Source organism: Crassostrea angulata, chromosome 3 (assembly GCF_025612915.1).
Source record: "Crassostrea angulata isolate pt1a10 chromosome 3, ASM2561291v2, whole genome shotgun sequence".
Taxonomy (NCBI): Eukaryota; Metazoa; Mollusca; class Bivalvia; order Ostreida; family Ostreidae; genus Magallana; species Magallana angulata.
Genome location: NC_069113.1, coordinates 29,293,112 through 29,319,840, shown reverse-complemented (window position 1 = coordinate 29,319,840; position 26,729 = coordinate 29,293,112). Strand labels below are relative to the sequence as shown.

General features: G+C 34.9%; 2 protein-coding genes across 4 annotated transcripts; both read left to right on the top strand.

Annotated features, from left to right (window-relative positions):
- Positions 1-2,036: 2,036 nt before the first annotated feature.
- On the top strand, positions 2,037-10,360 carry LOC128178888 (kyphoscoliosis peptidase-like). Of its 3 annotated transcripts, none has more exons than XM_052846278.1 (5): positions 2,037-2,162; positions 4,768-5,190; positions 6,516-6,631; positions 7,132-7,248; positions 7,518-10,360. In XM_052846278.1, the coding sequence occupies exons 2-5, from the start codon at positions 4,954-4,956 to the stop codon at positions 8,821-8,823; spliced, it is 1,776 nt and encodes a 591-aa protein (XP_052702238.1). In that variant the 5' UTR covers positions 2,037-2,162; positions 4,768-4,953; the 3' UTR covers positions 8,824-10,360. The 3 variants fall into 3 exon arrangements, with proteins under 3 accessions (XP_052702238.1, XP_052702239.1, XP_052702237.1); XM_052846279.1 differs by lacking the exon at positions 2,037-2,162 and adding an exon at positions 3,003-3,192 and having other exon boundaries at positions 7,132-7,203; XM_052846277.1 differs by lacking the exon at positions 2,037-2,162 and adding an exon at positions 3,003-3,192.
- A 3,607-nt stretch (positions 10,361-13,967) lies between these two features.
- LOC128175987 (N-acetylated-alpha-linked acidic dipeptidase 2-like) lies at positions 13,968-25,460 on the top strand. The gene is made up of 17 exons (XM_052841927.1): positions 13,968-14,381; positions 15,646-15,946; positions 16,846-16,971; positions 17,423-17,606; positions 17,751-17,850; positions 18,152-18,241; positions 18,360-18,445; positions 18,972-19,091; positions 19,217-19,302; positions 19,598-19,661; positions 19,843-19,999; positions 20,102-20,192; positions 20,338-20,427; positions 20,551-20,716; positions 20,957-21,038; positions 22,627-22,719; positions 24,407-25,460. The coding sequence occupies exons 1-17, from the start codon at positions 14,122-14,124 to the stop codon at positions 24,612-24,614; spliced, it is 2,304 nt and encodes a 767-aa protein (XP_052697887.1). The 5' UTR covers positions 13,968-14,121; the 3' UTR covers positions 24,615-25,460.
- Positions 25,461-26,729: the final 1,269 nt, after the last annotated feature.

Genomic DNA, 26,729 nt, shown 5'->3' with positions numbered 1-26,729 from the left:
ACCTGAGAGAAATTCAAAGCAACCCTCCCATCCCCTTAAGGTGGTAAGGAACATCTGTCGATATTAATGTGCATTAAAGTATATTATAATTGAAATACTTTCACCGGTTTAGAATTTTCTTTTACAGAATTCAACCAAAAAAAAAAAGAAAATTTTGGAAAGTTAAAAATTTATTGTTCTCAACGGAAATCGAACTCATGACCTACAGGTTTGTGGTAAACCCAGTAACCTACTGCGCTACGGTGTAACATATCGATAATGGGAAAGAAACTATTGAAAAATTTATACTTGATTATAATGTTTTTTTCGATAAATAATACCACACAACGTAAATGTGTCACATACCACATTACTTGTAAGTAATGAATTTCCCAATTATCAAATTAAATCTATTCATTTAACAAATTTTTCAAAAGAGCGGTCCCTATACAGTTCGCCTCAGTTTAAATCAGCCAGTACCGGAATTGCGTGCTTCCAGATTTACTTTTTTGCGTACTGCGTCATCAAAAAGTGGTGTATAGAGCCACCTTAACGTATGCTTAACTAAGTTTGGTGAATTATTTATGAAGGACATCATAGATGTAAGGTTAATGTAATAAAGCAGAAAACACACGTATCAATAATAATAAATGTCGATGCAACTTTATTTTACAAGGGGGGGGGGGGGGGGGGGGGCTCTTCGGCAAGCTCGGAAGTATTAACATCACCGGATGTTAGAATTTTAAACAAAATGGAGTCGCTTCCCATTAAAATAAGTATCGGCTAGACAGTCTTGTATGTCGCTTCTGTGTTATATTTTAATGGACATCGTTTACTTTAATGAAGTATAGCTCACATCTCAACAGATCGTAAAATGTGTTGTATTTATATCAATTTTTATTTAAAAAAAAGGGGGGGGGTGTTGTCATGGACGCTTAGTTAATACATTCGAGGTGTTTTTCCGAGCTGGCCGGAAAGGCCCGAGAAGTTGCGATTGGTATTTTTGATGTGTGATTCCAGCGCTAACTCAGGTATTTTGTTTCAACTGTATACGAAAAAGGACCATGAAACCTATAATTTTAGCGAAAAACTTATAAAGATCATAACAGTGCATGACCTGATATTGAAAAGGTACAGGAAAATAGATGAAAATAATTTTCAAGGTAGGTTTTATGTGACATGTTTTATTAAAACAACCTCCCATTCCCAATCCCCAGCGGCACACTGAAACTCTCCTTGTGGGCATTTAAACAAAAAACATAAAAGAGAAAAAAGAAATTATTTTATTTACTTAAAATATTTCTAACTTTGAAAGGAGACCGATTCTGCTGGTGTAAATAAGAGAAAGTCCATAAATTTCTAAGATAATTGGTTTGTATGGAAAATTATTTGATACTTTAAAAAACAAAAAATCGGACCAAGCAGCTTTAATCATAATCTGGTGCATTATTGATAACCAACAACATAACGCAAAGGTCAAAGCGTGAGGTTTTTTAAAAATCATTTTTAACATGCAGTATATTGTCATGCGTTGATCCTGTAGATACTGTCATCGACAACATATTTTCCAGGCCTGTACCTAAGAAATTTCTAAATAAAGTTATTTTTTATCATCAAATGTACAGGTATAACTTATACATGAATTTAGTTATATGTATGCCATATTTTATTCTTGTACATGTAGTTTCGCCGATGTTCTTTTATAGCCTAGCCAGGCCACGCATTTTTAAACATCAATAAATTCATAAATAATGTTGAACATTTTAGAGTTTGCCTTGTTTAATTTCAACATGGATATAGGATTAAAAAAAATTGATAAAACAAATATATTCAGTAATAATTAGTTATATAAAAATCACTTTATCATAAAATAGGATAATCACATGCAATTAAAGTTCACAATTAAAATACAGTGCATGTTGATCTAAAACCTAAATTGGTTGCAATTGTGACAATCCGAATTCAGGTTATGTTTATCTTTAAATAGTAGACACTTTAGCCAAATTAATCTTAAATCTGTGCACTATAGAGAAGGCCCTTCAATTATAATAATACACAATGTACTTCTGCGAATAAATCATTTTGATTTAAACTTTTTGAATATGCACACGTTATGACAGAACCAAATAAACTCGAGTGTAAGAGATATTGCTTGGATAGGACCTCTTCTATGCTTGGTACAGGTAGGATCTTATTCATGTTTGTAATCCCTTTTGTTGTCTTTAGCCTTCTGTGTCTTTTATATGTGGTAGGGGACATTTTCTATAAAAGTTTTAAAGAACAACATAGTCAAATTACATGTATGATCACCGTTTCAATTATTCTAATTAACCCTATATATTTCATCTTTGTTATAATATGATTATCACCCACGCCTTTCACGAGCGACAGTATATAAAAGAGCGAGATAAAAGGTGTATTTTTATTTAGATTGCGTTTCAATATTTTCAAATTTTACATGCAGATTTAATCCAAAACATACTTTGCAATTATTTTAATTGTTAAGTCTTCATTCAGTTTCGAACTCGCGACAAACGGCTCAAAATCTGACGTTTAAAAATCTAATTCATGTGCCTGTATGTTGTCAGGAAATAGTTTTGTGATGAAAACAAATGTAAAATTATACCAAGTAATGTAGTTCACTTTCTTTAGTGTCCAAATTGAAAGAACATAGTGCGTCACAAAATGGAAGTATCCCAACCCCCCCCCCTCTCTCTCTCTCTCTCTCTCTCTCTCTCTCTCTCTCTCTCTCTCTCTCTCTCTCTCTCTCTCTCTTTCTCACTCACACACACACACACACAGGCACATACACAAAAATTGTATTTTTAAACTCCGTTTTGACCCATGAAAATTAATTCCTAATTTTCCTTCGCTGTTAAATCTGTTCATGTATAGATATATTTACAAGGAAAGGAACGTTAAATACATGTACCCATATCTTTAAACTACCTTTCCAACCTTGGTGAAGGAAATTTAAATATACCATTGTTTGGATTTTAGTGGATTTTATGGCAGCGTTTCAAATAGAACCGTTGAGCACATGTTACACATGTATTGAGTCAGTTATCGGTATATATGTAAAAAAGATTACTGTACGTGTAGAAGTCAAAGAATTAAACCCTTCGATTGTGGAAAATCACGAACCCCCGACTGTCGCAAGGTAGTTACCACCGGGAATAAGAGAAGAATCTCACAAAAAATGTCATTTATGAGGTAGGAAAATTTAAACATTGTTCGAGTACCATTCAAATGGATGCAAGTTGTCAATATTGCTGTAGCTGATTAGAATAGAGAATTGGGGGGGGGGGGGGGGATTAAGACTTTACACTGAGGCAAATTGCGTGTTAAGAATACACATACGTGCAGACTTTCACATTTGTAGCTTGAATGAATGAAATCTTTTTAACGGGTAATGATTTTTTAAATTAAATATTTGATTCATTCATTAAATACACCGCGTTTTCTCTTTCATGAAATTCATACGTACCTTAGATAAGTATTTTCATTGAAATAAGTACACGAAAAAGATTTACACTGTATTCTAATTGATTTGATTGCAGAACAAAATCGCTCTCTGGTGTCAGCTTTACAAATATAAAGGGGAAATTCTTCTGTAAAGAAGACCTTTGGTGGCACGGGGCATTTTTTTTTTTTTATACAATTCATTGTAGCTAGGGGTGTCTTCGGAACTCTGTAACTAGAATTTCCTCAGTTCCCATTCAGCACAAATACCTTTAATTCACTCTTTATAAGGCCAATCACAAATTTCTGAAGAAAATTACTAGTCGAAACCTGTAAAATTCTCTACATACTGGTTTAATAAGATTTTGACCCTTTCATATTTTGCTAATTTTTCATAATTTTTCAGCTTTATAGACCTCCTCCACCTAATTCCCTGCAAAGGGGTGAACTTCCGTACCGAGAATATATAATATATATATATATGTGTGTGTGTGTGTTTGTGTGTGTGGTTTCGCATTTTACTTCTGATTCTCATGTACCTAACATATGGGGCCTACATATTGCATATCAATTTCAACAAGAGACACCCCTCTAACTAATGATAATCATTAAAAATCATTTCATGAATTTTAGCAACACCCATAAGCCTTCTAGTACAGCAACTCTCAATTTTACAAAAATGTTGACGGATACTTTATCCGAAACCTGTCCCTTGCTACCTTTACTTATATATAGACCCTACACCCTTCCATTAAATCATTCCGTTTTAAGTGTTTATACAGTAGAATTTGATGGATGGAATTCTACTGTTGGTGTATCCTATTTCTATAATGGTGTTGTACAATGCGTGATAAAACTAAATGAAAAAAAAGGTGTACCAACTATCTATATTGACGTCATCAAACCTATGAATGTAAACCAATAGCTAGTACATGTAACTAATTATATAAGTAAGTAATGTAACTCATGATAAGACTCAATCGCAGCTTCTCGGGCCTTTCCGGCAAGCTCGGAAAAACACCTCGAATGTATTACCTAGGCGTCCATGACAACCCCCCTTTTTATAAAACTTGATTTAATACAACACATTTTACGATCTGTTGAGATGTAAGCTAGACTTCATTAAAGTAAATGATATACCCTAAAATACAACACACAAGCGACTTATAAGGCTGTCTAACCGATACTTATTTTAATGGGAAGCGACTCCATTTTGTAAAAAATTCTAACATCCGGTAATGTAAATACATTCGAGGTGTTTTTCCGAGCCTGCCGGAAAGGCCCGAGAAGTTGCGATTGGATAAGACTGTATAATTCTTGTTTCAGTTGTGAGGTTCTTTTCATTGTAATAAATGGGTTGTGGAAACACTAAGCACCAACCCATACAACAACTTCCAGACTCCAAAAAGAAGGAGAAGACAGTGGTCTTTAAGGAACCTCCAGTTGACGTCATCAATTATATACAGCCGTATCCCCAAAACAGGATACGACGCAAGTAAGTGGACCAGCAGAATGGGCTGTGGTCAAACCAAACCAGCAGAAGGGGAATCTCGAAAGAAGTCTGTCACATTTAAAGACCCCCCTGTCGATTTCATCGAACCAAGTCCTAAAAATGTGTTCGTCTTGACACCGCAATTAACAGTGACACCAGACAATGGCATTTACCCGCCAAAACCACCGAAAACCAGACGAAGAGAAATTATTCCAGACGACATCATATTTCAAACATTAGACGACCATGCTTTAAAGGTACATGTAGTTCAAAGCACGTTGATGGAATATTTCTGAAGTCAAAAGATACACATGTATATTCTACATACTTATATTCGTTTGAAGTCATAAAATTTAAAAAAAAAAACTGTCTTATCGAAATCACAGGGGCCAAGCCCGTTTTAACATTAATTTCAATGTAACCAGAAAAAAAGAAAGGGGTTGAACTCTGACCAAGATAAAAAAAAACTGCCAGCCTAAATTAATTTGTATAACATTTGCAATATGCATGTAGCTTCATGCGCGGATCTAGAGGGAGGGTTAGGGGGTCCGACCCCCCCCCCTCCCCTGTAAAATTCAAATTTCTTTAAATTACATTATAAAATTACCAAAAATATGCCCCGGACCCCCCCCCCCCCCCCCCCGGGCAAACTCAAATTACCGTCGGACCCCCCGCCCCCGGAAAATTTTTCTAGATCCGCAGATGAGCTTTCAGATAAGTGATATCTGAGATACACTCATGCCGAATGTTGATAGGTCTTAAAATATACGTAATTCTTCTCTCCAAGTCGCCAGTTTTGTTTGTTTTTTAATTCGGACATATACAAATGTTGTTGTTGTCGTAGGCAAAAACCCATCGGGAGCCCTGGACCGGTAAATGTCCGAGTAAAACAAAACTGGCGACTTCGAGAGGATAATGACGTATATCTCTGTCATTTTAAGACATATCGACTTGAAATTTGGCATGAATGTATCCCAAACATCACTTTTCTTAAAGTTATATGCGTATTGCGAATGTTGTAAAAATTATTGATTTATTAGGCTATTGAAGCGAGCTGAAATTTGTCGGTGTGATTGGTGATGACGTATATTATTATTAATACGAGTCATTAAGGAGAAATGTCAACTCTAGATAATAAGCTCATGATATGGGTGTAAGATAAGGAGATATGAACAGTTAGTTATTTATAAGTAAAAGATATCACTTTTATTAAAAAGTCGTTATGCTTGGAAAATAAAATAAAAATACATGTAATTATATACAGAATACATTTCCATTTTAAAGTATAGAGTAGAGATTTATTTATATTAATGAAGTGATCAAATGACAAACTGTATACAATTTTTAAAGTTGGTTTCATGGTGATTTAAAAAAAAAAAAATTTCAACATGGAAACTTGTATGAAGTTAAAAGTGGATCTTTCATGTCTACTAATTGAGATAATAAATCACATCAGCCAAATGGAAAACAGTCGTTTACACGAAAGTAAACTATGACACCAAGATAAGAAATTGCAAAAAAGCAGATGAATTTTTATTTCTTTGATAAATTTCATGAAATGGTTTCTTTGTCTGTTTTTCAGGTGCCAAAGTCTATGGAAAGTTCTGTTGAAGCGCTATGCAGATATGTCATAAAACCCGCCAAAAACGACATGGAAAAATGTCGGCTTTTCTATAGATGGATCACGAACAACATATCGCAAGTAGTTTTAAATGAATTGTTGAAGATTTTAGTTTACATATGGTGCCTCTAGAATTCTTTTTGCTTATTGATCTTTTGGCTTTGTCAAATATGCTTGTTATACATATACATGGAAACAGACATTCCCCAAATATCGTAGGGATTCAAAATTAATGTAGATATTAATGGTCTGACAGTTGATACCATATCACCACGACTCGACTTAGGTATATTTAGATTCAACTTGTATCAGCATATCCTATGATATCGTAATGAAAGAACTGAAAGTAATGGAAAGCGGTTAGCAAGCTTAATGTCAAGATATGGGAAGAAATCTTAGAATCTTGAAAAAAGCACATTTTAAACATTTGTTTTATTAAATAATGATTTTTCAACTATTAATTATATTTTCCCTATGATAAAAAATGAAACCAATATAAAAAGTATTTTTCATATAATTTCATAGAAATTAACAACCCTGATGATTGTCACTAACTCTTTGTATTTGTTTTGAACAGGTATGACACAGCGGCTTTGTTCCAAGGTAAAAGGAAACCCACTGATGCTGAGTCGGTTCTTAAACTAAAAACGTCAGTTTGCATAGGTTACGCCAACCTGTTTTCTGCTTTATGTAGGTGTGTGGTGCTTTTTTTCAAGTAACAAATGCCTGGCAATTAATTGCATTCCGTGGTAACAAGGATAAGTTTATCCATTAACGCAATAGATATAACATGCAAACACTAATAACCTTTTTTAAAGTTTTTGCTTTAAATTACATGTATATATGATTTATAGAATAGTTTTTTCGTCAAGAGCCTTAAATTACTTTTTTTTATAAAATCAAAAGCAAATCAAAACAAATTTTGATTAACACCTCAGTATTCTAATTGGTTTGTTTTTACAGATGTGCTAACATTACTGTACAAAAAATATCCGGTTATGCTAAAGGCTACGACTACAACCCAGATACCCGATTCGAATTAGGTCACGCCACCACTCACACGTGGAACGCAGTTCACGTGGATGGAGAATGGCGCTTCGTGGATTGTACGTGGGGAGCTGGAAACTGTGACGAAATGAAGAAATTTCACTTTGATTATCATGATCATTTTTACTTTATGGATCCAGATCATTTTATTTTAACACACTTTCCTTACGAACGCGACATAAATATGGCTATAGCGTGGCAGCTTCTTCAGGAGCCGTGGCCTTTGGATAAGTTTAATGCATATATCAAGCCAAGTATGAGAGCCATCGAGTGGGGCGTAGAGTTCGTGTCACACCAGTCTAATGTTGTATTTACAAATGCTGTGTCCATTTTTGAACTGAAAAGCAGAAAGACTCTATCAGTCCTCAACGGAGAGCTTATTCCAGAAAAAGGAGAGAGTAACAGAGCATATTCATACGCCTACAAATGTGGCCCGGATGTTTATAAAATTGTCGTAAGACCACCATCAGTTGGAAAATTTTCACTTCGCATTTTGGCAAATCCCGAAAATGACGAAGAGGCGTTCCTTTTAGTTTCATACGTCATCAAATGTTTAAGTACAGATGGGCTCGTGCGTGCCTTCCCGTACCACTGGGGAATATGGGGACCTTCAGTGGGTTTGGCGAACCATGGACTTATCCTTAATAATGTATGCCCCTTGATCATGGCAGAAAACGGAGAGCTAGAGATTAAAGTACCACTGGAAAAAGAACTAGAAGCTTCAAGTAGACTGACTCATGCCGAAAATCTCGTCAAGGAAAGCGACAATTATGTCCTGACAGAAATCAATGGCGGCAATTTGTATGCTCGTGCTAGACTTCCAAAAGAAGGGTATTATAAACTACAAATAATGGTTAAATTAGATGATGATAAATATAAAACAATATTGACCTACTTACTTGGGTCAACGCAAACACTACTAGGGACTAACAAATTACCAAGATGTTACAGAGCGGCGCGAGAGTTTCAGTGCCGCCTCCTTGAGCCGTTGAGGTATGAACTCCCACGTAACACCAGGGTTCGCATCAGATTAAAATGTTCTCGAAATCTTAGTCTCGTACTCAAAAAGCAAAATCTGGACGTGCAAAAACACGACGGTGTATGGGACTTCTTGTCCACAACTCCAAACGCTGGTGAAAAATTTTTCATTTCAGGTAAACTTCTTGACGAAAGCTGCAATGGATCGACATACAAAGGACTTTATGAATTTTCTATTATATGATATTTTTGATTCAAGATGTGGAGCACATGGTCTATGGTCATAGGCGTTATGTGAGTAACCGAAAGGTCGCTGGTTCAAAACCCGCTGAAGTTACTTGATGTTGCGTGCTGTGCACTTACACAAGGCACTTAATCTACATTGTCTCAGTCTACCCAGCTGAAATTGGGTATCTGCTTAGGCTTGGAGTTAATCTACGATGAACGTGTATCCCATCCAGGGGAGTCAATTACTTTCATCTGCTTAGCACCACGGCAACCGGGGAAAGGATTTGATTTCAAATCAATTTATTCAAAATACTCGGACATTGTGCAATAATATATCAGACTAAGAATATGGATTTTATCATAACAGTATAACGAAGTGTCTTGTAATTTTTTCAATTTAAGGTTGGAAGTACATGTATAAGCAGAAATTTCACTATACAAAGGTGTCATATAAATTAAATAGTAGTTTTGCATTTGTACTGGGATAACTACATGTACCACCAGGTAAATGAATATAAAGATATTGTTGGAAGTAATTTCTTGAAATCAACTTAAGGATGACGTTCACTCAGAATGAAAAAAAAAATCCACTGATGATAATAAAAAACCATCTATTGTGTGTTATAGACCTTTGCTTGTATTGTTATTTTTCACTTTCAGAAAAGTAGGTCAATGACCTACTTTTTGAGTTAATGGTCATTGAATATTTATTGAAAATTCAAGAAAAATCCCATAAAATTTTACACTACGATTGAGATTTTCTTAATTATAAAAATATTACAAATAATTAAACACTTCAAAAAATAAGATAGAGTTTACGAATGGTAGAAGCACTAAATAAGTTCACAACATTAAGATTTCAGCATCAATTTTTAAAAATAATTCAGTCCGAATTTCCTCTATCAGTTTTCAAATCTCTACCCATTTTTGATTCAATTTTACAAAAAATTGAAAGATGATAATACAAAAACATTTATGATATTGAACTACTTATATTTACCTTATTCTGTTGGCATAAAATTCATATGAGGTCAATGATCAAAATTTTGAGATATGATGTCTTTTATCGTTTTTAAGCATTTTTCAATATTATAATTATTCGTGCCATAAGATTATTTTAATGAATAAGTGAGGTAAAACCAACGGAAAATATGCAAAATTACGTAGACTTAAATATAAAATCCTAACTTTTAATATTAGACTACTGCCAAAAAACTTTTAGTAGAAAACAAAATCTGCAAAATTTAGTCCGAATTTCCTCTGTTTGGCTAAAAGTCAATTTTTGTTTGAGCATAATTCCATAATAAAGTAAAACTATTGAATAATTCATTTCATAAATACTTTTTGTGTTTAGAACAAATTTCACTCATTACATTGAACTTTTAACAATCGGAATTTGAGAACTCAAACCCTGAGTAAATAACACCCTTAAGCGGACCAAAATACAAACGGGCAAAATAACACTATGCTAATAAGACATTTGTCATCTATTGAAAAATGTTGTTTTTTGTTCATTGTTTATTCATATAATAATAATAAATTATATTATTTTGTTTGATTGTGACCTGTTTTAATACTCTTTGATAACGCCTGACATCAAAACACTTTAACTTTCATAAATGAAAGAATATCCCGTTATTTTATGTAATGTTTGATCGGTAATTTTATTCGATATTGAAAAAAAAATGTTTTTTATGGTTATTAAATATTGACTGAATCTGAACTATGAAAGACTTTAAAATCGTAATATTAATTCAGCATGGTAGACAGGTTGTATTAGACACTTAAGTATCCAGGATCATGATACAATCTTTTTTATAAATCCCTACCCATTTTTAGCTCACCTGAGCTGAAAGCGCTGGTGAGCTATTCTGATCACATTTTGTCTGTCGTCCATCTGTTCGTCCGTCCGTCTTTCTGTAAACTTTTCACATTTTAACATATTCATCAGACCAATTTCAACCAAACTAGGCACAATGCACCCTTACTGACCTTAGGCAAAGGGGATTAAAAGTCGTGAAAATTGAGGACCACGCCCTTTTAAAAGGGGAGATACTAGTAATTAGAAATTATTGAATTTTTTTTAGAAATCTTTAAAAATCTCCTTCTCAATAACCAGTTGACAAGGAAAGCTGAAATTTTTGTGGAACCATCCTCTGGTAGTGTAGATTCAAAGTTGTGAAAATCATGACCCCTGGTGGTAGGATGGGGCCACAATTGGGGGTCGAATTTAACATAGAATATATAGAGTAAATCTTTAAAAATCTTCCTCTCAAGAACCATTTGGCCAGGAAAGTTGAAATTTGTGTGGAAGCACCCTCAGGCAATGTAGATACAAAGTTGTGAAAATCATAACCTCCGGGGATAGGGTGGGGCCACAATGGGGGGGGGAGGGTCGATTTTTACATAAGAATATATAGAGTAAATCTTTAAAAGTCTTCTTCTCAATAACCAATTGGCCAGGAACGCTGAAACTTGTGTGGAAGCATCCTCGGGTAGTAAAGATTCAAAGTTGTGAAAATCATGACCCCCGGGGGTAGGATGGGGTCACAATGGGGGGGGGGTCGAATTTTTACATAGAAATATATAGAGTAAATCCTTAAAAATCTTATTCTCACAAACCAATCAGCCAGGAAAGCTGACACTTGTGTGGAGACATCCTCAGGTAGTGTATTCTCAAAGTTGTGAAAATCAAGACTCCCAGGGGTAGGGTGGGCCCACAATGGGGGTCGAATTTGACAAAGGAATATATAGAGAAAATCCTTAAAAATCTTCTTCTCAGAATCCAATCAGCTAGGGAAGCTAAAAGTTAAATGGAGACATACTTAAGTAATGTAGATTCAAAGTTGTGAAAATCATGACTCCCGGGGGTAGTGCGGGCCCACAATGGGAGGGGGGGTTGGAATTATTACATAGGAATATATAGAGTAAATCTTTTAAAATCTTCTCAAAAACCAATCAGCCAGGAAAGCTGAACCTTATGTTGAAGCATCCTCAGGTAGCGTAGATTCAAAGTTGTTAAGAACATGACGCCCAGGGGAAGGGCGGGCACATGGGGGGGGGGGGGGGGCAAATTTAACATAGGAATATATTGAGTAAGTCGTTAAAAATCTTCTCATGAACCATTTTGCCAAGAAATCTGAAACTTATGTGGAAGCATCCTCAGGTAGTGTAAAATCAAAGTTGTGAAAATCATGACCCCCGGGGGTAGGGTAGGGCCACAATTGGGGGTCAAATTTTACATAGAAATATATAGAGTAAATCTTTAAAAATCTTCTTCTCAGAAACCAATCAGCCAGGAAAGCTGAAACTTGGTGGTCAAATTTGAACATAGGATTATATTGTAAACAGTCTGTTAAAATCCTTCTCTCAGATACTAATCAATCATGTGTGGAAGCATCGTCAGGTTGTGTAGATTCAAGTTTGTTCAAATAATAATCCCTGGGGGTAGGATGGGGTCACAACGGGGGGGGGGGGGGGGAGAGGCAAAAATGAACTTTTATTTATACAGGATCTCCATGTAATACATGTAATATACCACATTGTTCACATTTGTTTACTATGACTCCATTAAGCTGATTTTATCATGCCTATTGTTGCTCAGGTGAGCGACGTGGCCCATGGGCCTCTTGTTGATTCAATATAACAAAAAAACTAAATGATGATAATGCTAAAACATATATAGTATTAAACTAAGTATATTGACCTTTCTCAGTCACGATTTTGGTCAAATTCTATTTTTCTGGTTTTATTATTTACAATGCTTTAAATATACATTTCTAATGATGAAATGAAATTTGAGAGTCAGTCACTAGTTTGTTTAATAAGTTTTATATGTAATTGTTTTAATAATATTGCAACAAAAAAGCAAGGGGGTAGCCCCCCCCCTCCCCTTGATGCTCTGTGCCTGCCAATCGCAAAGGTTCAACTTCATTTTATCCCTCATGATTATTATAATACTGCCATTTGTATGAATGTTAATAACGTTGTTTTTTCATCAGAAGATTACTTTATAGCAAGAGAGCAGTATGAAGTTAGTATTAAGTTGCTTTGTTTTATTTTCAACATGGTCTGAAAATTTTGATAAGTTTTTAAAAAGTCTTCGGTGTCTTGTTGCGTTAACGCCAATTTAAACATGAAAACTGTTATTCTAGAGAAACAGCATCTTTTATTTTAGGTTTAAGAGACTGGAAAAAAGAGCTAATTTTGGTTCTCAGTACATTGGTCATGTGTAAGTGTTTGTCAAACAGCCATTTAATCTAAGTTTTTCGTTCTCATCATTCTTTTTTTACAATATGGAATATTGGAATGTTCTTTCTATGCAGGCACGTAGCATCGTTTTTTAAAGTGGGGGGGGGGGGCGCAGACTCATCCAAAATCCTGTAACTTTTCAAAATCCTGACCTGAAAACCCTAATCCGTTGGGGGGAGGGGGGGGGGGTTAGGTATACTTTTCACTTCAATTTCACTGTTTACTTCCTTATTTTCAATTCAGTTTTTACATGGTCACAGAAAAGAAGGGGGAAACTCCATGTTAATTCAAGTATTGTTTGTAAATTTAAGAAAAATCTTTGCTGCGCAAAAAAGTGGGGAGGGGAGGGGGGGGGCAGCCCCTTGTGCCTGCAATGGCGTGCATTTATTTTCTAATTCATGATATATCAGTATAAAAGCATTGATTTAATACTTTGATTTACAAGGCAAATCAGTTGTCAAAATTGGTTGAATCGGCAAATATTGGCCGCATCAACTTCAGGGCTCTGGTAATGATATGTGTACGCTTGAGTATACATGTGTAAGTCAAAAGGGTCGTGCTCCTGCATAGAATCCGTTGTCTTACACTCTCTGTTTTTATCTGCCATCTGATGATCTTCACTGTAAATAATTAACCTTCACATTTTGAATGTACGTTAAAAAGATTTTTCTGATGAATTTCATGAAGGGGTTTCTCATTTTTAACTGTTTAAATTAGGTTTCCATGATGATATAGTACCTGTTGTCATAATAACAGACAAATCTTGATATTTTTTGCTTTGGAAAACTTATATTTCAACTGAAATTATCAAGAGATGTGTCACCTATTTCTGTAATTTTTATATTTATATCGAGCATCAATATTTACATATGCAAATGATGCGCACTTTAAATTTAAAGCCGCTCTCCTTCTCAGAAGTACACCCGAAGGTCCCATGAGCGGCTGTGTGCGTCTATAAAATGCGCACTTGCGGTGTAACAAACTGATTCTAAAAAGTCAGAAATCATTCAAGCATTTAACAATGCAAAATAGTTTGTATTAGTTTTTCCTAACCACTACAAAGATGGATTTTCACGATTCAAGCCAAGTCTTCTTTGAGAAGAAGAACAAGGCGACAGCCAGGCGGTCCTTTGCTGCGTTTTCTGTTGTGACGATGGCAGTTGGAATCGGCCTGGGTATCCTCATTGGTCGCTACGCCATCTGTGACGAGAAATCAAATTCCGAGGATTCTGGACAGTTGTCCTACAACAAGGAAGCTGATCCAAGGATTAGTGAGGAGATCATCAATCAAATTGATGCGGAAAAAATTCGGGAATACCTAAGGTAAGTTGCAAACAACGACTGCTTTTGACAAATATTTCATCAGAATAAAACATCGTTAATATAATATGGTGCATGATTTACGTCACTAAAAATCTAATTTGCAAATATAAGTATTTGTGGTTGTCTGCTCTGTGATGCGAATCGGCTGACAATTTATTCTGTTGAAAGTTTTTAAAAGCAGTTTACAACAATAAGCATGGTACTAGATTGGTGAGGTTGATAAACTTCACTCTGTTTATGTTCGACTAGGGGTGGTTCTAGAAGGTAAACATGTACAGAACGTAATTGAAAAGATTTTTCCATTGATATAGACGAAGTCTCGAATAAACTAAAGGTTGATGCCCCATTTAAAGAAAACTATGTCACGGCCTTTTAAAGAGCAGATAGAAGACGTTGTTTAATTCAGCTGTAACTTACTTATCATGCCCCAACTGCAAATTATATATGCATGTGAGATAATTTTTTCCTTGACTCAAGATAATGAAAAATACAAAATAATGACTTCATTTACCGGGGCATATATCATTATACATCTTACAGCAAACTACTTATTGAACTGTGTTTTAACATTTGATAATTCATATTAATTAATCTATCATTAATTTAGATTACAGATTGTTAATAAGTGAAGAACTGAACTGCTGGTTAAACTTGAGCACTTTCATTAATTGCCCTTAAAAATTCTCCGATGAATTATAATAGGCTATATCTATAGCCCAAGCGCTGGATTTATCGGTATATCCAGGACCTCCAATTACGGTTTTAAAAGATCATTGCCGATCCCTGCAGGCCGCAGTATTGGAGGGGCGCATAGTGGCAAAAGTAGTCGATGTATATATAATGAAATGTGTATCAAATATTTCAATGTCGTATCTTCACGGTAACTAGTGGAATGGGCGTTGTCATTTTTTCTTTTATATTTCAGCATAAAATACCTGCTGTTTTTAATTAATCAGAACCTTAGCATTTCATGTTTTTTAAAATAATTTTTAGTCTCCCGTTAATGAGAACCTATATCTCTAAGCAAGTTGATAGATTAACTCCAGTGATCTTTGTCAATGGCATTTTAATGTCATAAGTACTGTGAAATAATTTAGTTTTGATGGGGATGTAATTTTCGTCGAATTAATTTTCTAAAGGTTCATTGGAGGGCGTTTACAAATCCACCAATTCCACTATTCTAATGAGTCCACACTCCACAGTATTTGTTGCTGATAGGCAGCAAATGGCGCCATTGCTGTTTTATGTCATGTTTTTTTTTAAGAGATTTGTCCGAATTTCCTCACTTGGCTGGAACAGATGCTGACTACAAGCAAGCCAAAGAAATTCACGATTTTTGGAAGAATGAGGGCCTGGACGAAGCATTTATTACTCCGTATGACGTTCTGTTGTCTTATCCTAACACCACGGACCCTAACGTAATGAACAGGATATTTGTATACAACGAAAATGATGACATCGAATGGGAGTCAGCCCTGTACGAACCCATTCTACATCCCAGTGAAAATAAGTCCAATGTGGTGCCGCCTTTCAATGCTTTTTCAGCGCCCGGAAATATAACATCTGTAAGAATACATCATACTACATGTACCTATATTTTCTTCACACATCCGTAAGAATGGGTACTAACTCAGTGGTCCAGTCTGATACCTGACTTAATGTTTGACCAAATCTCATTTTAGCTGATCTCATATCAAGATTTTTCTAACGTGTGTTGCAGTCATCGTCGCGAACATCAGCTTTTCAACTTTGTATCATTTTGTCTAAAACAACAATCAAGCTTTAGCATGAAGCCTTATATAGATGAGAACCATATAAATTTTGTATTCAGGTCAGGACCACTTTTTAAGGGAATAGATTAAGGAAAACTGAAAATTCAGTGGGATGTTTTCAAAATACTCTATTTCTGAACCATATCAGCATCATTATCAAAACTTGAACATAATTATGGTAATTGCGATTTTATTTTACATTTTGACTCTGGGAAGTAAGAAAGCCCACCTACGTATAGAGGTTACATATTTTTGAAATCGCATGGAAAACATATCATAAGCATGATAATAAGTTTAACACGTCAGGTGCATGTGGCAACAATAAGGATAGTGTAACTGTTAAGGATAGAAATTAGAAAGGAAAACTGATAAAAAAAAAAATCGTTTTAAAGAATTGAATGCTACAAATTTGTGAAATGAGTAAGGATACAAAGGATGAAAATTTTATCAACATTTTTGGCATAAATGATACTTCTTAAATGTTAATTTTGTAGAGATATCCGGTAGATAATTTTCATTTCGTCTGAAATTTGGTATGTATATAGATACAAATGTAAACTATAGATATATTGTATCGATCTTAGCATATTTCTTAATAGCTTGGGTCAAACTTTTTTTGTGTTTATTATGGCCAGTTCAAATAATCTTACATGGTTTTTGGCAACTAAATGACCTTGAACTTGACCTTGCAGTCGGAGCTGATGTACGTGAACTATGGCCGGGTGGAGGATTATCAGTGGCTGGTTAGCAACAAGAGCATAAACGTGACGGGAAAGATCGTTATCGCTAGATACGGGAAAATCTTCCGCGGAGACAAGGTAAGGGAGGGCGCCGTGCAGTAGGTCATGGTAGCCGAGGACGTCTCAAAATATTTACACAGTAGTTTGTAATTTGAAGAACTTGACCGTGTCTACCGATACGACAAGGAGAGAAGGGCAGTGTTGACTAAATAAAATGAAGTGGCATGATGGTCTAGAAACATGCCTATACTTAAAAAAAAAATAACTATTTATAAATGATGTGCTCTACAGGTGTATATATCTGACATGTACACACAAGTAACTATAACTACATGTACCGTTTTAATAAATTTGAAAATCAAACATGTTTTTGAAATATTTGAGGAAAAAGTATTAAAAATGGGACACTCGACAATACAAATCGATTGAACAAATTGGTTGGTTACTCTTTAACGAAATAGGAAATAATTGTGCACAAGATTATTGAGTCTGTGGGTTTTTTTAATCAACAAAACACGTGTACATGTAGGTACGCTTGGCCACACGTTATGGAGCCTCTGGCATCATCCTATTCTCCGATCCCAAGGACTACACCTACGGTGTTGATCCCAAAGTGTATCCAGATACCTGGTGGCTCCCCGAATCAGGCACCCAGAGGGGCACCACCTTCATGGGTAAAGGGGACCCTCTCACTCCAGGCTACCCGTCGACAGGTAACTATTGTAGAACAATATTTCATAAAGTTCTATGGCATATTCTGCAATAACCTAACAATATTGTGTAAAGAATTGTGTAAACTTTGTATACTGTATCTGAATACTAGTAAATTAAAATCAAGGTGTACAACGTGATTGTAGATACGGCCTATCGAGTGGACGAGGAATCACTGAAGGGGGACCTGCTCCCCAGCATCCCCGTCCATCCCATCGGCTACGGTCTGGCGGAAAAACTGATCAGGTGCTTCTTTAAAACTGGCGTAATTTTTGGATACCTTTCATAATCTATTGGAATGGAAAAGTTTTATTTTAAAGCTTCGTTCATATTTCTATGGTGTAGTCAGTAATAAAGAGATTTGTTTCGGCACGCTATCTAGTGACGCTTGTTACAAAATTTTGAAAGCTTTAGGTTTTGTGTAGTTAGTTTGTTTTATAATCACAGTTCATTGAAATTATTTATTTTTCGAAATAAGATGCATATTTTACATTAACCATAACAATACATCTACTTCATGTACACGCATGTTTATTGCATTCACTAGTTACATGGGAGGAGATGAGGTACCTGAATCTTGGAGAGGCGGTATCAACATTACATACAAGTTTGGGGGACCCCTGAAGAATGCTGGTTGGTGAGTAAGCTACCAGACCAATCCCATATCCCATGTTATTGTAGGATCTACAATAGATTTTTAGAGGCGTCTTAATTGAGAAATATATTAGCGAGGAGGTTATTCTCTACCATTCTAGGAAAATCAGAATAAGGATTTCAACAAGAAATATTCGCAGAACAACGTACAACGCGTTCGGCGTGATCAGAGGCAGTGTGGAACCAGGTTCGCATATGTTCTTTTTTTTTTTACATTAAAAATAAAATATTCATGAACACTCTATCAGAGTGCCTGTATCTGTAAACAAAAAAATCATAATACCCGTATATTGTTATATTTTCGGTTTAATATTTTGATGAAATAACATTTGAATTCACGTATGATATTTTCCGAGTATGTATATTATTATTATCCTTGACAAAAATTAGATTATTGGGAATCAAACTTTGTTCGTCCTTTACAAAAATTTAGATTATTGGGAATCAAAATTTGTCATGTACAATTTTGATTCCCAGTAATCTAAATTTTCTAAAGGACATTAACATAAGAAGTCAAAATATTTTGAATACCTTTTAATTATTTGTTTTCATACATGTACATTAACAGGAATCGGTCTCATCATCTACTAGAAATCTGTACACGAAGATAATTTTAGACTTGAAAAGTTTTTGCTTTATGCTTTATTATTATGAATAAAGAAACTGGTTTTTTTATAATTTACATAAAAGTCTTTATTGCCTCCTTTACACAGACAGATACGTGTTGCTGGGCAACCATCGTGATGCCTGGGTGTTCGGAGCAATCGATCCTTCGAGTGGAACAGCTGTAATGAAAGAGGTGTCCCGAGTGATGGGGAATCTTGTTCGAGCAAGTAGGTTATGATAATTATAACATATAAAGGACTTGTCTATGGAAATAAATACCAGTAAATTTAGGTTCTTTTTATTGTGTGTACATTTTTTCCAAAAAGTTCTCGTATTGTTTTGAATTTATTAGAGAAATGGCGGCCACGTCGCACCATCATTTTCTGTAGCTGGGGAGCGGAGGAGTACGGGCTTATTGGATCTACAGAGTGGGTTGAGGTACATGCATGTGATTCCTGGCTTTTAGTCCTATATCCTCATTGCTTTTTCCATTAATCATTTGTATACCTTAATTAATACCACTTTTAACCATCTTCATTCGTTCTTATATATTCGATTTTGAAGATGCAAAATATCAAAATCAATCACCGACATAAATTCAAATATTGATTAAGTGTCGAGGATTACAAAATTTAATAGAAATGCACACTGTGTTAAGCACACAATTGAAAAATATTAAAGCGTTAACGATGTATCAGCTGGATTTACTGTCTCGTCTGGTTCCACGTTACAGCAATACATCAAAAACTTGGCCGAGAGGGCGGTCGCTTACCTCAACGTTGATATAGCTGTCACAGGTACGCATGTGCAACTACTAGCTAATTTGCATCTTATCTAAATGAATTTATTAAAATCTCACTTTAGAGAACTGTTTTACGGCCCTCCAGTATACTCATATTTAAACTGGACACATGTCTTGCTAGTTTATTACACACATATTGCATATTGTATATTCAAACTGGACACATGTCTTGCTAGGCAATTACACGCTCGATGGTGGGGCGACACCTCTCGTTCATCACGCCTTGTATGAAGCCACGAAAAAGGTACCAAACCCAAATACTGCCCAGGCAGGACGCAGTGTTTACGACAACTGGAAGATGACGACCCCCAATGAAGACAAAACTCAACCAAAGTAAGCCTCTTTAAAAGCTCCTAGCTTTCTGCATGAGAATTAGCACTATCCATCTAAGACTAAACTCACGGAGACTGAAGGTTCTGCTTTATATATGAACAGGATTTCACCACTGGGCTCTGGAAGTGACTTTGCATCTTTTGTACAGCAGTTTGGTTTGCCGTCCGTGGATTTGACGTACACCTATGATGAGGTATTATATTATGATCGCTCTGTAAACTGAAAATTTTCTAAAGTTGAATATAAATGGAGTTATCATTAATATCGATTAATAAATGATGGCAATTAAAACTTTTTGTCAGCTCAGCTATTACATTTAGACCTATTTGTTTTTTTAGGATAAGTACAAAATTGGTTCTTATCCTCTGTATCACTCAAAATACGAAACGTTTTATGCTGTGGATAAATTATTAGACCCAGGATTTCAGGTTTGTCGCTAACTTTGTATTTAATGAGATTGTATTTGTTAATGATACAAAATTGATTTATTGCGCATGGCTTTGACAATGAATAGTGTTTCTTGAATGCATATTTTGTTTCGTGTGTTTTAGACTCATAAAGCAATGGGACAAATCTGGGGAGAGCTGGCTCGCAATCTGGCCGACTCTCTGATCATTCCATTCGATGTACGGGACTACTCCAGAGTGCTAGAGGGGCTTGTAAGGCAGCTGAATTCATCAGAAACTGGAGCTATCATGAGGACCAAAATGAGCTTAGGTTCACTGCTCACTGCTTGTTTTTTAAAATCACAACATTAAAAGTAAAAATAAAAGATACTTAAGCCTAAATGAATGGCACATTTTATGAATTCTTGATTTCAGCGAAAATTGCTAGGACTAAGGTGCTTACAGGTTTTTACATGAAAGAAAAAAGCAATTTAACATCATACAAACATATGCATTTTTACATTAGGTTTCAATAAGATACTTAAGGTTAGTGATTTTTTCTCGATTGTAGATAAACTTTTTGAAGCTGCTCGAAATTTTACGAAAGAAGTTGATGCTTTTTACACCATGCAAATGAATGTGAGAAAATCAAAGTAAGACAGTATTTCACTGGCAACTGTCTTTTCTAATTTTAAATGATCTTTTGATTGCAATTTGAAATTAACGTTCTACGTTTACACATAAGTTCTTTCCCTCAATATGTCATGCTCCTATACCAGTATATACAGTTTGCAGTTTTAATATGCAATTTTTAGCTTACCTGAGTTGAACGCTCAAGTAAGCTTTTCTGAACACATTTTGTCCGTCGTTCGTCTGTCCGTCCGTCCGTCCGTTCATATGTCCAGCGCTGTCCCAATTTTCTATTTCGCGTCTAACTTATTTTTCAGTTATTTTTTTAGAAATACCATTAATCAAACATCAAAAAGCATCTTAAGTTTAGTCGATTGTATCATTTCTGCTTTATATAAAACACTAATAAGTTTAAAATCGCCAATTTTCCTTCATGGGCCTGTCAGTTGAATTCATACGATTTTTTGGGAGGACAATTTCTTCATCGTCTGTGGTTTCTTGGTACAAGGTAACGCTGCAGAAAAATCATAAGTTGTTTGAAGTTGAGAGCCACAACTTTATATCATTTCAATCATGTTAATTGCACATACCACTTTAAATTTTCACTACAAAATAACTTTTAAATGCAGATAAGGAAAATAGAATTTTTTTTTGGAGGGGGGGGGGGGTTCTATGGTAAATCGCTTGCTTGAGAGCGAGGTGAATTTCAAAAATGAAGAGCCCCCGCCAGAATAATCGAAAACTGGAAAATACTTGTATATATAGCACCCTATAGCTTTTTTAGATACACGCCTTTAATAAATCATAGTCATTACTTCGACTCCATTGCTCAAACCTAAGTTAATTTTGTCATTGTAAAAAATGATGAGCAGTGCGAATTGGAAACACTTGGCAAGCGAAAATGATTACATTTAAGATATAAATGGAGATAAAAGCCACCTTGGCCACACGGCCTTAGTCATCTAATCATTTTATACCATGCGCGAAGGGTCGCAAGCCCCCCCCCCCCCTCCCCCCTCCCCACCACACACACACACACACACACACACACGCACACACACATTCAAATACTCCCCGGATCCCTTTTGGAAAAACAATGCTCGATCCGCGCATGTATATATTCGCGGTTTATATACGCACCCAAAACTTTTATTAAACTGATAAATATTGAATTCATTTCTTATAAAATAACATACGAAATGAATTCGCACCAGGTAAACGACAATCATTTAAAATGGAAAACCAATTAAATTAAAGACTAAAATAAAGAGAACCGGAGGTTAACCGTGAACTCCTACCAAAAAATTAGTTTAAATATATTGCATATGATCTTATTTTCGGTAAATATGGTATTTCGTAAAGGTACAAGGTCAAAGATTAAGTGTAAAATAAGTGTAAAATTTGGATTTTTTTACGGTATTTTTTGTTGTTGTTATTCTACCGAGGGACTATATGGCAAAATAATCTTTGAATGCCTAAAGGCATATAAAGTCATTGTTGCTCAGGTGAGCGATTTGGCCCCATGGGCCTCTTGTTTTTTATCAATAATCTTACTTGAAATCTAAATATACATGCATGACATAATAAATGTTGTGTTTTCAACTCTTTTAGTCCATACGATGTTAGAAAGATAAATGACCAGCTTCTGCAACTAGATCGGGCATTTACGGACCCAGTCGGTATTCCGAACAGACCCCAAGCAAGGTACTTTCCAGTGACACGTGTCGTAATACATAAAAGCTAGCAATGTTTGCTTTAATAGCGGCAGTTGTGGTATCAATACACTAAAGTATGTCCAAGTTATTGTCTTTAGCTCACCTGAGCTGAAAGCTCAAGTAAACTATTCTGATCACATTTTGTCCATCATCCGTCTGTCCGTCCGTCTGTAAACTTTTTACATTTTGAACTTCTTCTCTAAAACTTCTTGGCCAATTTCAACCAAATTTGGCACAAAGCATCCTTATGGAAAGGCAAATATAAATTGCAGAAATGAAAGACTGATCTTTATTCAAAGAGGAGAAAACCTCGAAAATGTAGAAAAAGGGGGTACATTTTTAAAAACCTAATGCTCAAGAACTACTGCGTCAAATTCAACGTAATTTAGCATAAATAATCCTTATGGAAAGGAAAATATAAATTGCAAAAATTATGGGCTAACTCTGTTTTAAATCTGAGTTATTACGAAAATAAAAATAAAGGAAAGGCGTAATAGCTTCGGGTTCGGTATTATCCTGGTTTGTAGCCATTTGTTATTTTTGAATAAAGATGAAGATAATGGGTGGGCCTTAGTAAAATAGAGTGATATGCCTGTCAATACATGGATTTTTAAAGCTCTTTACCGTGTCACGTGACAACATTTTTCATTCCAGTGTATTCATCAATCAAGTGTGAGTAAGGTTATAAAAGTCACACGAGTTTACTCCAGGTAAACAACAGTCGTTTAATTATGATGGGAAAGACAAATTAGATTTTTGAATATTTTTAATTTGAGGAATTGAGCGCATTGAGGTACAATTTTCTTCTTCACATCTATAGGAATTTTTGTAATAAAATACAATTACTATTATAAAATATTTTTTTTAAAAATACAATAACAAGTAAGTAGTTGAGGAAGAAAATGTACCTATATGCTCTCATATATTTTGATCGCTTTTTAAAGTGGGGGGAGAGGGCGCAGAACGAAAATATACATGTAGGAAATTGGAAGTTAACAGTGTACCCCTGCCAAATGTTTAGTTTTATATCTTGCGTAGGATTTCCTTATTCTCGGTAAAAATAGTATTCCATAAAGGTAAAATGTCAAAAATTACGTGTATGAAAAAACGTGTAAAATTCGAATACTTTACAATATTTATTTTTTGTTATTCTACCAAGGGACCATATGGCATAATATCTTTTGAACGTCCATTTAAAATCATTGTTGCTCATTGAGCGATGTGGCCCCATGTGCCTCTTGTTGATGATTTTTAATTGAAATAGACATATGTGTGAAAGAAATACAGTTAAAATTTATGAAAGGGAAAAATCCAAGATATCTTGACACATTATCATTTTTCACTCATAATTTTTTTTACGAAGATTTCACCTTTCACCTTTCGGAACTCACAATTTTTCAACGTTATCATCCGGGCTTATTCATGGCTGATGCAATGCAAAATCCCCGTTGACTTTCTATTTTGGGTTGTGTATTGAAACCTGAAGCGGTAGAAGGGGGCGTTTCAAAACAGATTATTTGGACATTTTTCATATTAGTGGATTTATAAACGTATTTTGAGCACAAAGGTATTTATGATTATCAAAATATCAAGCGAAAAGTGGTGGAAGCAAAAACTCTAGACAGAGTATAGTATTCAATAAAGTTTTGAGATGTGATTATCGTCTTTCCTTTTAGACACGTCCTTTTTGCCGAGAGCAGTGTGAACGTGTACGCTGGAAGTAGTTTTCCAGGGTTGATAGACTCAACTTTTGAAATAAGCGGAAGCCCCAATGAAGCCCAGCGCTGGGAAGTGGTCAAGAAGCACTATTCGGCCATTATATTCGCCATTCAGTCGGCCACGTCTTCACTTAGAGACGTAACGAAATTCATGCCTGTTACGTAAGCCCGAAGTTTTCGCAAATAAAAGACATAATGTAATTCTATATGATCATTCGTATGGATTTATGCATAAAAGACAAAGTGTAATGATGATGATGTAGAATCCATTTGTGTAATGATGTAGAATCAATTTGTAGTGATTGTGCATAAAAGACAGAGTAATGATATAGATCCATTTGTTGGGATTTACGCATAAAAGACAGTGTATTGATGTAGAATCCATTTTTGTAATGATGTAGAATCCATTTGTTGTCATTTTTTAAAAATTGCATAAAAGCCATTATACATTTACTTGCATGATGGTGAGGAAAATGAGAAGATTTTTCCCCCCAAGAAATATCATATTTCTCGAGGGCTATGCCCAAGGAAAATGTGATTTTTCTGGGGGAATAAATCTTCATAGTTCCCGAACATTCATGCAATAAAAGTTTTATTATACAGAACAACATACGACTTTACAAAATAAGTCGAATTATAATAATTTTCGACTGGTCGAAAGCAATTACGACGTGATTGGTTTTTTTTCTTATTGTCTCTCTTTTCTTTCATAAATTGTAACAAAATTGTTTTAGTGGCATGAATAGAATTTAAATGGTTTAATAATTTTGATTGAATCATATTTGTCGACATCGTATGCTTATATTGGCATTTTCCTACCTTTGTAATGAAAAATCCCGAGATTTTCGAAGAGGTGAGACACGATATTTATTTCCCGGGAGACACGACGTTTTGTTCGCCCTGTCACGTGATTCCCTAGACCAATCAGGTGACGTGTTATATAGAATAATCATATTGAGGTACATTGTATAATAAAGTATAGGATTTATGCATTAAAGACATTGTGTAATGATGTAGAATTGCAGTGATTTTTTGGTTGTCTGATGATTTATGATAAAAAAAAAAAGGATTGTATAGACTTGAGTAATTACATTTTTGCCTCTCAAGACTGCAATATAAAATAAATGAGGACGTAACAAACAGTGCATAAATGTATTGTACACTATTAATTGACGTCTGTTTATGTGCGAGTACATGACTGCTATATTTACTAGTGGATTACTGGGGCGCCTGTAAAGTGCGAAACGAAATCGAAACGAAACGAAACGAAACGAAATCAAACGAAACGAAACGAAACCAATCGAAACGAAACGAAATCAATCGAAACGAAACGAAATCAAACGAAACGAAACCAAAAATCAAAACGAAACGAAACGGAATTTAAAGAAAACTAATATCAATTTTGACTACATAAAAGTGAAAATAAATTCATTGAAATAAATTTTTGAACCATGAAATATAACTACCTGTATGTTTCAGATTGGCGCTGTAAATTTTTAAGCCGATTATCCGAAATTTGCAAAAATTATATAATTATGTAAATAAGTGATGTACATTCCTATACCTTTTAATGTTTCTAATTTGTTTCATTAAATGATTAACAAAATATTCAGACGTTTTGAGAGAGAGAGAGAGAGAGAGAGAGAGAGAGAGAGAGAGATATGCCTTAAAACTTATCAGCGACAACATAGCAAAGTATATACGCAAGTTTGGGAGAGAGAGAAAGAAAGAAAGAGAGAGATAGATATATGATGATGATACTAAAAGGGACATTCTAAAAACGAAACGATCGAATACAATGTGATTTAGAGCATACTGGTTGGTTACCAGTTTCTAACATATAATAAGAATTGTTGTAATATGTATAGCATGAATTTGGACGTCGTAATTTGACAAAATTAACTTGCAATATAAAGATGATTATACTGTAAACGTATTCTAAAACTGTCTTTACCCCTTTGGCTATGTATTCTATTTTGCGTTTTTGGCGGAAAACGGCGTCCGCAAAATCAAGTACATTGCCAAATGTAAAATATATATGTAGATAAAAAGGTAAATTCAGAAATGCGCTAAATCAAATCCATGCTAACTTGTTGAAAAATTATATTCCGCCAAATATTGTACATCCTAAATATAGTGCGTTTACAGTATTTACGGAGACATTCCAACTACACGATTTTTTTTTATATCGATATGAAATATTGTAAAAATGATTCAAATACATTGTGTTTGCGTGTGAAAGGGAGAGAAAGAGAACAGGTAAAAAACCTCTTTATATTGC

Excerpts from the sequence above, each read along its gene's own strand:
- LOC128175987 (XM_052841927.1), top strand. The coding sequence starts at position 14,122 with ATGGATTTTCACGATTCAAGCCAAGTCTTCTTTGAGAAGAAGAACAAG. Across the intron at positions 17,851-18,151 it reads CTGGCGGAAAAACTGATCAG|TTACATGGGAGGAGATGAGG; the intron begins GTGCTTCTTTAA and ends TGCATTCACTAG. Across the intron at positions 20,000-20,101 it reads GAAGACAAAACTCAACCAAA|GATTTCACCACTGGGCTCTG; the intron begins GTAAGCCTCTTT and ends ATATATGAACAG.
- LOC128178888 (XM_052846278.1), top strand. The coding sequence starts at position 4,954 with ATGGGCTGTGGTCAAACCAAACCAGCAGAAGGGGAATCTCGAAAGAAG. Across the intron at positions 5,191-6,515 it reads TAGACGACCATGCTTTAAAG|GTGCCAAAGTCTATGGAAAG; the intron begins GTACATGTAGTT and ends TCTGTTTTTCAG. Across the intron at positions 7,249-7,517 it reads CTGTTTTCTGCTTTATGTAG|ATGTGCTAACATTACTGTAC; the intron begins GTGTGTGGTGCT and ends TTGTTTTTACAG.